General features: G+C 45.3%; 1 protein-coding gene across 9 annotated transcripts in view; it reads right to left on the reverse strand.

Moving 5' to 3' along the window:
• KATNAL1 (katanin catalytic subunit A1 like 1) overlaps window positions 1–14,654 on the reverse strand; it is a 48,640-nt gene that overhangs the window by 12,923 nt on the left and 21,063 nt on the right. For all 9 annotated transcript variants that reach the window (XM_075420090.1, XM_075420100.1, XM_075420095.1 and 6 more), the window contains 3 exons: window positions 13,651–13,819; window positions 3,690–3,814; window positions 3,079–3,184 (listed from right to left, as the gene is read on the reverse strand). In XM_075420090.1, coding sequence (XP_075276205.1) covers window positions 3,079–3,184; window positions 3,690–3,814; window positions 13,651–13,819 — 400 coding nt within the window. The remainder of the gene's footprint in view (window positions 1–3,078; window positions 3,185–3,689; window positions 3,815–13,650; window positions 13,820–14,654) is intronic.

A 14,654-nucleotide genomic window follows, 5' to 3' on the forward strand; every position in this document is an offset into this window, starting at 1 on the left:
CGGAGAAAAAGAAAGCACAAGCCTGCAGACACTCAGAAACCCACGGCTGCAACTACACAGCACCTGTGTTGGATCAGGGACGACAGCTGGCTCCTTCATGCAAGGCACGGCCCTCTGAATGCAGGCACAAACTGTGAGGGCTGCCTTGGGAATTGTTCTCAGGAGAGTCTGAACATCCCAAAACGGATTTGGCTGCCTTTTCCCTGAATTATTGTCCTGAATGCCTAGGCTCAACAAATGCCTGCTGCTACACTGATTACTGCAAGAAACAGTATTCCCTTCAAAACTTCCCATCCTTGTAGCACAGTCAGAGGTCAACAGTAGGGAAAATACATGCTGTTCTGTGTGAAAAATAAATTCAGAAGAGTTACAGCTTCACAAGTCACCAGGGAAAAGGCTAACAATGAAGACTCTTCATGGACTCATCAGAAATCAATTTGTATTTCAGACTGAAGAGAAGAAATATTCTTAGAATTTTTTTCCATGTCTACAACCACCTAGTTTTCAGAGGCAACACTGCTCAGTAGGAAAAGGTAATCTCATGCAAAGAGATGGAAACTGTAACTCTTTAGAAGACCAGGCTGTTGTTTCTTTATCCACCGCCACAATACTGGGAGACAGGAGGGCCAGTGGCACTCTTCACGGTCCCTGCAGTCTGCTGAGATACCTGCCTTAAAGACAGATGGCCACTACATCCTCTAGGCATGTTAACAGGTGAAAAAAAGCACAGCAGCGCTTCACTCCCTTAGAAGTTTTTGAGACTGGACAGACGGGGCCCCTGTGGTCTGTAACAAGGGTATGGATCAAACTGCTCTATTTCAAGAGGAAAAGAGAGATTCAGCTGTTCAAAAGACACTGAAATCTCACCTTACACTTGTAAGCCATGATATCTAGGCTCTGTCCAAGCTGACAACTTGGTTAAGCTTAACCTTAACCTCAAGCCCACTCGTACTGACCACAAGCACATTAAACCCCAAAGGCCACGCAGCCTGGGGCTAGCTTTGGGCTGACTCTAGGTTTGGGCTGCCCCCCTGCAACTGCCTAAAACCTTCCGGAACAGCCCTCAAGCAGCAATCTCCCAGCTCCGGCTGTCAGCTCCCACTCTTTCCGACTTCCCCTGTCTGCTGTATGTAGACACAAGTCCCAAGAATGACAAGTCGTCCACTCATCAGTTCCCACAGGGCTTTGTTTCATAAACAAGCAGAGTAACAGGGATCTAGGACTGGCTCAGGCTAGAGGAGGACAGCTTTGAGGGTCAGATCTAAGTATAACCCAGAGAAGTACAAGGATCAAGCAGGAAAAGACAGGGCAAGTGTTAGTAACACAAGATCTGAATATATGCTGCTGAACCAGCATACTAAACCACAGAAACTACTCATCTACACAGCATTGCCTACACGTGCCATTGCCTTGCAGACTCACAAAACCAGACAATTTGCAACTGTCTCTTTTCCCCAGAAATCCTTCTCAGTAAGCAGAAACCCCTTGTGTTGTGACTGGTTATTCCCAAAACAAGTGTCAATCCATTCCATGACAAAAGCAAGACAATTTTATTTCCTGATTACAGAAATGCTCAGCAACCTCCTCCCTCCCCCTCCTTTTCAGCTCTAAGCAAGGCCCAGATCAGGGACCTTGACAGGCTTGCGAGGTGGGCCTGTGCAAATCTCATGAAATTCAACAAGGCCAAGTGCAAGGCCCGGCACATGAGTCAGGGCATCCCCCACTATCAATACAGGCTGGGGGATGAAGACATTGAGAGCAGCCCTGAGGAGAAGAACTTGGGGGTACTGGTGGATGAAAAGCTGGACATGAACCACCAGTGTGCGCTCACAGCCCAGAAGTCCAACCGTGTCCTGGGGTGCATCAAAAGAAGCGTGGCCAGCAGGTCGAGGGAGGGGATTCTGCCCCTCTACTCTGCTCTGGTGAGAGCCCACCTGGAGTCCTGCATCCAGCTCTGGAGCCCTCAGCACAGGAAAGATATGGACCTGTTGGAGTGGGTCCAGAGGAGGCCACAAAGATGATCCGAGGGCTGGAGCAGCTCTCCTGTGAGGAAAAGCTGAGAGAGTTGGGGCTGTTCAGCCTGGAGAAGAGAAGGCTGCAGGGAGACCTTATTGCAGCCTTCCAGTACCTGAAGAAGCCTACAGGAAAGCTGGAGAGACGCTTTTTACAAGGGCATGTAGTGATAGGACGAGGAGGAATGGCTTTAAACTGAAAGAGGGTAGATTTAGACCAAATGTAAGGAAGAAATTCTTTACTCTGAGGGTGGTGAGGCACTGGCACAGGTTGCCCAGAGAAGCTGTGGCTGCCCCCTCCCTGGCAGTGTTCAAGGCCAGGGTGGGTGGGACTTTCAGCAACCTGGTCTAGTGGAAGGTGTCTCTGCCCATGGCAGGGGAAATTGGAACTAAATGATCTTTAAGGTCCTTCCAACCCAAACCATTCTATGATTTCTGTGACTGAGCTCACCTCGTCCATCAGCCAGGCCAGCTCAGTCCTGTCCTTCCTGTTGTCCCACCTAGAGCTCATTCTACCACTTTGAATTTCTCCCACTCCAGCAGTAACTATGCCCAGCTGCAAGCGTAACTGCAAAGCTAAATCTTCACTCAGGTTAGCCCCCTCTCTCCTTGCTTCTTTGCACCATCCAGCCTGCAGTTTGCAGTCTGAGTGAGAGATAGTTGGCACGTGCAGAATAAAACACTCCAAGGACTGCTTTCCTCCGTGAAGTGTTGAAGAGTGGCCACCACAATCCTCAGCAGAGCTGCCTGTTCAGCATTTCTGCTTCAGTCAACATACGCTATATGCTTACTTACATGTACAAGCTGACATACAGCAAGTATTATAATGTCAACAGGCTATGACTGAGTAAATCAACAGAATTATTTACTGTACAGCCTGCATACACTTCCAGCTGTTTCTTTCAGTGCATTTTATATGAATTACTATGAGACAATTTTATGAAGAAATTCCTGATCTTTCCCATTTGCCATTTTAGCCTTCTGCTACAGGCATCCATACACATCACAGCAGCGGACATACATAACTACAGCTTGCCACTTACTAAAACACCAAATAAATTCCCACCTTCCAAGGTCTTCTGATCCCTTTGAAAAAATCAGGCATCCACATTGGAAGAACGACAGCTTCTCTTAATAATTTCTTGGCTTCTTCCAAATCCGCTATGTCATCCCTGTGCAAGATGAAGAAACTTGTATAAGATCCCCATACAACAATATTTCTTCTATTTTTATACAAGAAAAATAGAAAAGCTTTTCACTTAGTACCATCTCTTTTAGCATGCCAGTATATGCCTCATGAGAGCACTCCTATAATCCTGTGACCTAAACTGAATTCACTTTTGGAAGGTAGGGAAAAAAATGATTTTCAACTCAAATTACCCAGAGCTGCTTAATTAAAAATTGCTTTAGACAATGTGAATACCAAAGTGATATCTTTAAAGTTCTCTGGAGTGTACTTTCATTTCAGCAATACTTCTAACGGATGTACTGCACATAATATCAGTTAGCAAAAAAAGCTTAACTGTAATTAAATTAATAAACTGTTAAAACAAAAAGACCTTGTTTTGCTTATCTGTGGAAGATTATGATGGATCCCTGTTTTAAGAGTTAGAAGACAGATAATTTCTCTCCTTCTCCACCCTAGCAAACACATTTGAACTGTGAAAATCCTCATACCAATGAATGCTTGGATTCCTTGATACAATGTCCCTTTCGAGAGCTTCGACCAAGTCTTTGTCGTAACCTGCTCCGTCAAATTTTGGAATTTCCCCATCGCCAACTTCCTGAGGTATTTTCTTTCCCTAGAATTGAAAGTCATACAGGCTCATAAGGACATTATTCTTTCAACATATCCTTTACTAGCAATATACAGCAATATTGTCCGGTTCACCTCTGTAGAAGCCACAAGAACATATCAAGCTCTAACACAGCTACCTTTGCACCACAATGGCCAGCAAAACCAACATGTTGACACCCTACACTCCACAAAGAGTCCCCAAACACCTGTGGTTGCTGCCACCACAACAGCACCATGCTTCCTTCAAAGATGCAGCTCACAGTGATAAAGTCCCATCAGAGCTCATTACATATCATGGTGGCTGGGTTGGTTGGTTGGTTGGTTGGTTTTAAAGCAGCAAACTAGACTCTCTCAACAGTGCTAAACCGCTCTTTAGACAACTGACACACTTCCTGGCCAGCCAAAGGCACAAATGCAGAAATAGCCTCATGAAGCAGGCTGCGTCACGACTTCATGCTACATTAACTCCTGGCTGAAGACCAGGGCATCTCAAGCATATTTTGAAGATGTTACACCTGCCTCACTACCTGCTAGAGCTAAACAACTGGCACCCCATCATCACTGAAAAGGAACACAAAAGCTGTTACATCCATTGTCTTTGATGGCAGAAAACCAAGAGGATTGTCTCCCCTTGTTCAGCTAAAGTGTTCCTGCCCAGCAATTTCTCCTTTCCTCGACTGTAAATGCTCTATTTCCCTCCTCTCGTTCACAGGCCAGCTCTGTAAACAGTTCACATGCTTTTAAAAGGTCATATTTATTTAAGGGTAGCACTGAAAGCCCTAAAGCAGCTCCCAAGTCACCCAGGCTTCTTTGAACTACAATAATTTCTGCAGTGTGCCGATGCTCATTCAGCAACCAAGCCACACACTGCCACTGCCCCAAACGGCTTGGAGTTTCTGGTTAATGCTGCCACAGTGCCGTTGAGCTTATGGGGGTGAAGTCACATTGTCCCTTTGAAGCATCAGGGCTCACGCTCCTCCTCTCCCACTTCAGAGGGAAACCGCTTCTCCCCCCAGCTCAACAGCAGCGTTCAGTGGTGCCTGAAAAGCAGCTGCGCTGTTTTAACGAAGGAGGATGAGTAGGGAGCTACTTTAGGACTCTTAACTAAGCTTCTAAACACTATCAGCAGCAAGTTAAAGAATCCCAGCTGGCTGGACAAAAGCAGCCTAGGCAAAGGCGGGCCGAGAGGCAGCTGGAGACCCACAAATAACCTCGCAGTGGAAAAAGAAAAAGGTAGTGATTACACCCCTCCCAGTTGCCGTTTGCCCACGAGGCCTGTGAGGGAGCAGTTTATCTTCCCACTATTTTTATTTCTTGCTTCCAAGTGAACTCTGTGTTGTTTAGTACTCCCAGATCAATTTTTTGCCATGGAAATGAAGCTGAAAGTTGTGTTTAGACAAAAAGCTGATGTCAAAAATGTAATGGTCTGGCGTAAAAAGGAAACAGAGAGGAAAGCTCTGCAGAGTTTGGAAGATTTCAGAAGAGAGAAATGGAATCCAAATGTAACCATAAAAAAAAAAAAGGAAAAAAAAATGGTAATGAAACCAGAGGCAATTGCTGTTTGTCTTTGTTACACGCTTCTCTCCCTCTGCAACGGACTGGTTTTCCTAGCGGAAGAATGCACATCTCAAAGCAAATCAGATGTTTTGGTTTTTTCTGGGTGATACAGAGTTAAGGCCAGCTTTAAAAGGCAGGAGAAGGCTGGGCGGGTGGCTGCCGTGCACCGTGGAGGAGGCTGAAGCAGCAGCTCCAGCCCCCATGCCCCAGCCCGGCTTGCAGACCTGCATGCAGCCCGTTTGCTGGGCCAGAAAGGCGGTGAACACGCAGCCCGGGCAATGTAGGTGACACCGGGCCCGGCTGTGACGCAGCTCAAAGCAGCAGAAAAAAACAGAAATACAAGTGGAAAGAAAGACCCTGTGGCAAGGAGCACCTCCTCTCCCAGCACACTGGGACACAGGCCCTCCTCGCTGCTGCATGTGGGGCCGAGCCCCAAAACCCCAGCTACCGGGCCCTGCGACACTTACTTTTCCTGGGACAGTTATTTTTCCTGCTCCCCGAGGCACGGCTCGACAACCGAGCGAGAAGGGCGGCCAACCGGGAGACGCGCTTTCAGCATCACCTCGGCTATCATGTTAGTGACACTGAGCGTTTTCATTTTTTTCAGTTCTGGAATTAAACCAATATTTAAAGTATTTACAGTTTTCACATGTAATAAGATTATTAATGTTGGTCCCAAATTGGTCCAACATGCAATGCTCAGTCAGCAGGTGAGTGCAGACTAGAAAAAATGATTTTAAAATGGTCACCTGAATCCAGGCAGCAGAAGTAAGCACAATTTTTCCAGTCATACCCCCATCTCTTCTTGTGATATTATTTTCCCAAACCAGGTTTATATAAAGCTGCTGTGATGGCCTCTCTCTAAGAACATATGCCAACAGCCAGACTGCTCCCACCCAGTCCCCTTGGCTATCCCATCACATTAACCTTCTCCTCAGCCAACAAAGTTCTGACTTAGACACTTTCCAGAATTTCCTGGGCTTTCCATCAGGAAGGGCTATCAGACCTGCACTAACCCACTGGAACAAAAACCTCATTTCCAGAATGAATGTATTTCCTGTATCAAATTTGTGCATTAATTTCAGCAGTTGTCTGGTTGACATGTCCACCACCCTGATACACTTTGGAGCATGGGTGTGCTCTGCCTTCATTTACCAAACCAAGCAAGTCCCCTCTTGGAACACAAGCTGAACACAATTACCTCTTCACTTTGGCAATACTTTTTTCTTTCTTCTTCTAAATGAACACATCTTGAACTCGGCTGTTGAAATGCATGCAAAATACTCCAGCTCCTGTCTCACCAGGGCCTCCTACAATGGCATGGGTAACTCTTCTCTCTGCTGGTAACACCTGAAAAAAACTGGGCCTAGTTTCCTATTTTCCTTAATTTCCACAGCTATATTGTACTGCTTCCTTACATTCAGCCTCAGACAGATCAGACAGATCAATCACGTAGGACAACCCTGGCAGCTGCAATGACCAGAACTGGGTCCTGAAGACATCTTGCTTTCCTGCAGGCTCTTTCCACTACACACAAACACTGAGCAACAGCTGCCAGGTGCACTCTCCACCCTTTGCTGCCAAAGCAGTTAGAATGTACCCTCAGCAAGTTTGCTGATGACACAAAACTGGGAGGAGTGGTAGATACACCAGAAGGCTGTGCTGCCATTCAGCGAGACCTGGACAGGCTGGAAAGTTGGGCAGAGAGGAACCTGATGAGATTCAACAAGGGCAAGTGCAGGGTCCTGCACCTGGGCAGGAACAACCCCATGCATCAGTACAGGCTTGGGGCAGACCTGCTGGAGAGCAGCTCTGCAGAGAATGAGCTGGGTGTCCTAGTGGACGACAGGTTAACCATGAGCCAGCAGTGTGCCCTGGATGCCAAGAAAGCTAATGGGATCCTGGGGTGCATTAGGAGGAGTGTGGCCAGCAGGTCGAGGGAGGTTCTCCTTCCCCTCTACACTGCCCTAGTGAGGCCCCATCTGAAGTACTGCATCCAGCTCTGGGCTCCCCACTTCAAGAAAGATGAGGAGCTACTGGAGAGAGTCCAGCAGAGGGCTACGAGGATGATGAGGGGACTGGAACATCTCCCCTACGAGAAAAGGCTGAGGGTGCTGGGCTTGCTCAGCCTGAAGAAGAGAAGGCTGAGAGGGGACCTTAGAAATGCCTATAAATATCTCAAGGGTGGGTGTCAAGAGGATGGGGCCAGACTCTTTTCAGTGGTGTGCAGCGACAGATCAAGGGGCAATGGGCACAAACTGAAGCACAGGAAGTTCCGTCTGAACATGAGGAAGAACTTCTTCCCTCTGAGGGTGATGGAGCACTGGAACAGGCTGCCCAGGGAGGTTGTGGAGTCTCCTTCTCTGGAGATATTCAAGACCCGCCTGGACAAGATCCTGTGCAGCCTGCTGTAGGCGACCCTGCTTCAGCAGGGGGTTTGGACTAGATGACCCACAGAGGTCCCTTCCAACCCCTACCATTCTGTGATTCTGTGATTCTGTGAAAGCCAAAGGTGGCACCTAGCTGTGCCCCACTCCAGCAGCCAGCACTTCCCATCATCACTGGGAAAAGGTGATGTGCCAAATCAGAGCAATGAGGCTGGTGAAGGGTCTAGAGAACAAGTCTTATGAGGAGCGGCTGAGGGAACTGGAGCTCTTTAGTCTCGAGAAGAGGAGGCTAAGGGGAGACCTTATCGCTCTCTGAAACCTGAAAGGAGGTAGTAGTGAGGCAGGTGTTGGTCTCTTCTCGCAAGTAACTAGTGATAGGACGAGAGGCAATGGCCTCAAGCTGCATCAGGGGAGGTTTAGATTGGATATTAGGAAAAATTTACTAAAAGAGTGGTCAAGCATTGGAATAGGCTGCCTAGGGAAGTGGTTGAGCCCCATCCCTGGAGGCGTTAAAATAATGTGTAGATACTGCACTTTGGGACATGGTTTAGCAGGCATGGTGGTGTTGGGTTGACGGTTGGACTTGATGATCTTGGAGGTCTTTTCCAACCTACGATTCTATGATTCTATGAAATGAAAGTTCAGCCTGATCTGATTTCTGCTGATACTTTCAAATGTTTCTTCTCCTCTGCTGCTGAGCTCCCAGCTTCTAGCAGAAATTCTTGTTGTAGTCTCCAAGTACATGGCCTGCTGCTCTACATCACTGAACATTATCCCATTTCCATGACTCCACCACAGAGTCATCCAGTTCCTCCTGTACAACAGCCTCATTCTCCTCTCTGGGTGATGGTGCTTCCCAACTCAGTGTCATCAGCAAATTTAATTAGCAAATACCTCTTTTTTTTTGTGCCAGGATCATTAATTTAAATACAAACCTAAAGTCAGTCTCTACTCTTGAGGAAATTCATAAATGATATGTCAGTTGACTGACACTTTTTCTTTCAGTACCACTTCTTTACGTTCCTCTTGCTGCTTAATTCGTCCCCACCCTACAATTCTTCCACACTACACACTCACTAGATTAACTAATTCATAGAACCACAGAACAGTTTGGGCTGCAGGGGACCTTTAAAGGTCATCTATTCCAAACCCCTCCAATGAGCAGCGACACGTTGAACTAGACCAGGTTGCTCAGAGCCCCGTCCAGCCTGACCATGAACACTTCCAGGGAGGGGACATCTACCACCTCTCTGGGAAACCTGTGCCAGTACCTCACCACTCTCAGAGTAAAGAATTTCTTTCTTACATTTAATTTAAATCCACTCCCTTTTAGTTTAAAGCCATTACCCCGTGTCATATTGCTACAGGCCTGTCCCCATCTTTCTTCTAGGCCCCCTTCAGGTATTGCAAGGCTGCAATAAGGTCTCCCTGCAGCCTTCTCTTCTCCAGGCTGAACAGCCCCAACTCTCTCAGCCTTTCCTCATAGGAGAGGTGCTCCAGCCCTCTTGTGGCCCTCCTCTGGACTCGCTCCAACATATCCATGTTCTTCTTGTGCTGGGGGCCCCAGAGCTGGACACAGGACTCCAGGTGGGGTCTCACCAGAGCAGAGTAGAGGGGCAGAATCACCTCCCTCGACCTGCTGGCCACGCTTCTCTTGATGCAGCCCGGGATACGGTTGGCCTTCCGGGCTGCGAGCACACACTCTGGTGGCTCATGTCAAGCTTCTCAGCCACCAGTACCCCCAAGTCCTTCTCAGCAGGGCTGCTCTCAATCCCCTCATCCCCCAGCCTGTATTGATAGCGGGAGATGCCCCAACCCAGGTGCCAGATCCTGCACTTGGCCTTGTTGAACCTCATGAGGTTCACACAGGCTGACTTCTCCAGCTTGTCCAGTTCCCTCTGGATGGCATCCTGTTCTTCTCATGTGTCAGTTGCACCACTCAGTTTGGTGTCATCTGAAAAGTTGCTGAGGGTGCACTCGATCCTGCTGTCTATGTCATTGATGCAGATATTAAACTGTACTAGTCCCAGTATGGACCCCCGAGAGACACCACTTTTCACCGATCTCCATCTGGACATTGAGCCGTTGACCACTACCCTCTGGATGCAACCATCCAGCCAACTCCTTATCCACTCAACAGTCCACCCATCAATCCATATGCCTCCAGGACCGTGTCAAAGGCCTTACAGAAGTCCAGATAGATCACATCTGTAGCTCTTCCCTTGTTCACCGATACAGTCACTCCATCACAGCAGGCCACTAGGCTGGCCAGGCAGGACTTGCCCTTGGTGAAGCCATGCTGGCTGTGTTGAATCACCTCCCTGTCCTCCATGTGCCTTAGCAAAGCTTCTAGGACGATCTGTTCCATGAACTTCCCAGGCACACAGGTGAGGCTGAATTACTTTCTATGTGGCATCCAGGTAGATTAATTTCTTTCTCTTAAGAATTTACCTAGAACTCTAAAGAAAGAGCTGGAAAAGGCAACACATTTGCTTAAGAAATCCTATTTCACTTTATTCTGCCTTCCAGTTAGTCCCAAGTGTTTCACTTTTCATCCTTTTTAAATTGGTTGTAAAACTTTGCGCACTGTGTAGGTAAAACTAACAACTCATATTCCCTGGATCACTTTTCCTTTCCCCTTAGAAATGCAGGCATGTCAACACAACTCACCAAACACATGAGACGACAGACCCAATAAATTTCACTGGAAATCTCTGCTCTCAGTCCTGCAATTTCAACTACCAGTTCTTTCATCATTCTGGGATGGAGATTATGCAGCCTTTCAGTCCCAATGTATGGAGGTCTATGCCTCTACCCAAATACAACTACCTCATTTCACATCCATATTTCTGTAATCTATCCTGCCTTTGCTTCTGATGATGCACATCAGAATAATCAAGCAAAAAAAAATTCAATTTTTTAAGTCATATCTCCATAATATTCACTTCACTGATACAGCAGCACAGCCCATGGCTATTTCATATCCTTTGCAATATCTACTGCCCTCATCCACTGGCAATCTAAAATAATCTAAAGTACTCAAAAAAAATGTTCTAGTCCTGAGATATGGTATTAGCAATTTCTGAAAGACATACAGGTAGAATTCATGCTGCCTCTTTAAGCTGAACTACTGAACAGAACATAAAATTCTTGGCAACAATCCAGCAGAAGGTATCTTGAGAACATGCCTAATAATTTCCAGTGGAACTAAGAAGGAGGAAGCACTTGAAAGCAGTATTTTAGGAAAAGGAACACGTAAATATAAGGGTTTAGTGGATAAACACCACCTGGTGGGTTGCAGTTCAAAATTATTTTATATAGCACTATAAGAGGTCATTTTACAGGCATAGTCAGGTTAAAACTGCTTATCCCAAGAGGGTTACAGTCAGAATGAAAAGATTATATGGTCTGGGGAGGAGAAACGGTGAAAGAAGGCATCACGTGTAAAATGAGGCAAAACATTTCTAAAACATACATTCTACAACTATATTTATCTTGAAAAATATCCCAAATAAATACACATATTGCACTGTGATATTATAGAGAGGACAGTTTACAACCTATTACACTGCAACCAACATCTTAGGAAATGGATATGGCATCCAAGTTCATTACACGTTCTAAGTAGTCCTGGCCAACCATCCAAACCCAAGAACTACAGAGGCGAAACATTTATTATGAGAAAAGAGGTATCTGGTCACCTAGCTTGAAGCTTCAGTTTTGCCCTAGTGTTTTTAACCAAACATGAAGAGTTACCAAACCTGTTTCATTCAACATACTTCAGCTTGATTCAACATACGTAAGCTCCTTGTAGCTTTAGTTCAGAAACTGAAGAACATAAACACTTGCTAACTAAGAAAGGATAAAACTGAAAGGGAGGTTAAACCTGTTTTCATACCTGTGTGTAAAATATGGAAAGCTGCATTAACTTCTTTCACTTCCCATGCCTGGCTACTTCCTCTTTCATTCAAAATTTTCTTCAAAATAAAATGGATCCCATACAAAAATCGTCATACAACATGAGAATTTGTAACCTGGTGTGATTTTTGCATGCACACCCCAGACAAAGAAAGTAAAATAACCACCAAGTAACTAGACAAAGGTGAAAACAAGAGCATGTGGGTTGGTATTTTTTGAAGTGTAGACATATTTTCCTTCTGCCACCTAGCGACCAATTTATTCAGACAAGAGCAGAGTTTAAAATGTACCATATTAACTGGAACACCTTCATGACTCTTCCTCCATCTGACAGCAGTAGTGTTGCTAACCGCATCATTCCCAGAGACGAGTATTGTACAAGTCATGTTGTTGTGGGCTCCTTGTCGTAAAGCCCTACAAAGCTCATCACCAGAAAGCTTCGAGAGCAGAGTTCACCCTCATTAGAGCCAAGGCTTTGAAGGCTGCCTTACACAAGCACATCTCATAAACCTGTCACACACCACAACTCCAGTTCCCTGTAGAGCTGGCAGAACGGTAAATAATTTCACAGATCTTCACAAACATTTTACAGCTTGCAGGATGCACACTTGTTATTCTAAATATTACTGATCCAGGGTAGAGAGATTTCTAAAATTATTAAACTTGATCTGTGCAGTCACTCAGTGGCACTGCTGAAAATGTGCCTGGCCCTACCTACTGACGATAATAAGGGTTGGGATTACTTAATACTTTTCCTGCGCATCAGAAAAGCAATTCATGACAGAAAAAGCGTATCTCGGAGTTCTTTCTGTGCTGTGAAGAAGCAACCTGTAACAGAAAGGCCACGAAGGCACTAACCAAATTCATGGGGAAGAAAACTGGCCTAAATATTTTTGTATTCATCTGTCAAGATCTGTGTGCCCCCATAGGAAGGGGCCTCTCATATCTCTGTCAGAAAAGTAAAGCCACTTCAGTACACTCTTGACTTGCATCATTTATACCAGATTCCTTGAGTTCTTGGCACTGACTCCACAGTTAAATTTAAAAATGCAGGTGTCTCAGAAACAGCAATTTGCACACAGACAATTTTTTCAGCCACAAAACAGTTCTGCCTTTGACATCACTACTTGATAGTGAATCACTGTTTCTCCTTTTCTTTCACTTCAGTGCTGCTTCTTTTTCATGGGTCTTCAAAGGAAAGAATCTCCAATTTATTCCAATTTATTTAAGTGTATTTATTTTTTCAACGAAGCCTTTCCAAGAAGCATCTTCTTAAATGCTATAATAAATACAAAACCCTTTCCATAATCTAATGGAAGTTGCTAAGATTTTGCTTTTACCACATCTCCCCCACACCATTTTCAAATATATAATTTCAAGTAATTTGACACAAATTTACCTAGCATCAATCCACTTACAGAACTGTCCTGGACTTCTACGCACACCTAAATTTTACTATGGTATGGCAGAGGCAATGGTACTGTGGAACTCCATTGATAATGCTCAAAGTCTAGAGAAGGGTGCTGATCTCACTTTTGCACTTTTCACATGGAAATCTTTACAAAAGTCCTGGATTGGATTCCTTCAAAAAAAAAAAAAAAAAAAAAAAGGAGTGGGGAAGAAGGAGGAGAAAGAACTTTATGCCTGATTGACACTGACAGATTAGAGTCAAGCCCATGGTCTAACTGAGATGATAAGAAATCCCCAGCAACAGGCCATCATGCTTCTTCCCTATCAAAAACATCTCCTCAAATCAAGACAGAGCAAACACGACAGAACATTCCTTAATTTGGAGTCATTATTAAATATCTCCGTGATACATGCTTTGTCCATGAGGCAAGAGGAAAGCACCAAGTTTTCTTGCACCGGATTATTGTGGCTTTTTATTATTACCTGCATTAAGCAACTAAAACGAAGAATGCTTCCCTTTGCCACCTGCTGCGTAACTCCTCCCTCCACATGCATTCTCACTTCTTACCTTGTCATCTCTTCCTCGAGCTCTGGACTCCCTTTCGCGGCTGCCTGCAGACTTCTCACCCTTGGACACGGCGTGTGCTCTGCCCACAGGCCCGCGGGGCTGCAGTCCTGGTGATTCTTTCCTCAAAGGTTTTACTTCTCGGTTGGGACGTTTTATCTGAGGTGGAGCCCTAACAACAAGCAACCACAACAAAAGCATGCTAAAAATAGCAAAAAAAGAGCAACATTAAGAAGGATGGATTCTAATATTTCATTCCTTCCCTTAGTGCATTATAACTAAAGCTGACAAGCCCCTAAATCTTATCTCCCTGTATCTGCAAATCCAGCAACATATTTCTGGTTCTGTCTGACACTCGAAGTAAGCAAAAAAACACAAAAGGAACAAAAAAGTTTCAACAGTGGAAAAAAAGAAAATTAACAATACTATTAGATCAGCACTCCTAACCAACCTTACAACAAACCAACACGCATGTAACAAAAGAGGAAATAATTTGGTAAAAGTCTTCAAATTGTAGCTTCTTCTGACTCCAGACCAGGAGATTATATTAGGCTACGAGCACATGCACAAATTCTACCCAACCAGATGACACTCCAAGGGAAAGGGAAAGGGAAAGGGAAAGGGAAAGGGAAAGGGAAAGGGAAAGGGAAAGGGAAAGGGAAAGGGAAAGGGAAAGGGAAAGGGAAAGGGAAAGGGAAAGGGAAAGGGAAAGGGAAAGGGAAAGGGAAAGGGGCTTTGACAGGCCCCAGAACAAAGGAGGGAGAATTTTAAAGCAATCCTCCTACCTCTGACTTCATTCCCCTGTGTGAAAATGTCAAAACGTAAAAATTGCCTAGAAAGCAAAAGCAAACTGAGCCGAACTGCAACCACCTATACTCGTGTGCATCACCCACGATGTCAAAGCAAACTCAGCAGTGGCATGAGGAGGCAGAATCTTGTTTTAAGACAAGGTGTCACAGTCATTTTGCTCTAGGGACTGGACTTGAAATATAGAACTAAAATAAACG

This window comes from Opisthocomus hoazin, chromosome 1 (assembly GCF_030867145.1).
Source record: "Opisthocomus hoazin isolate bOpiHoa1 chromosome 1, bOpiHoa1.hap1, whole genome shotgun sequence".
NCBI classification, from domain to species: Eukaryota; Metazoa; Chordata; class Aves; order Opisthocomiformes; family Opisthocomidae; genus Opisthocomus; species Opisthocomus hoazin.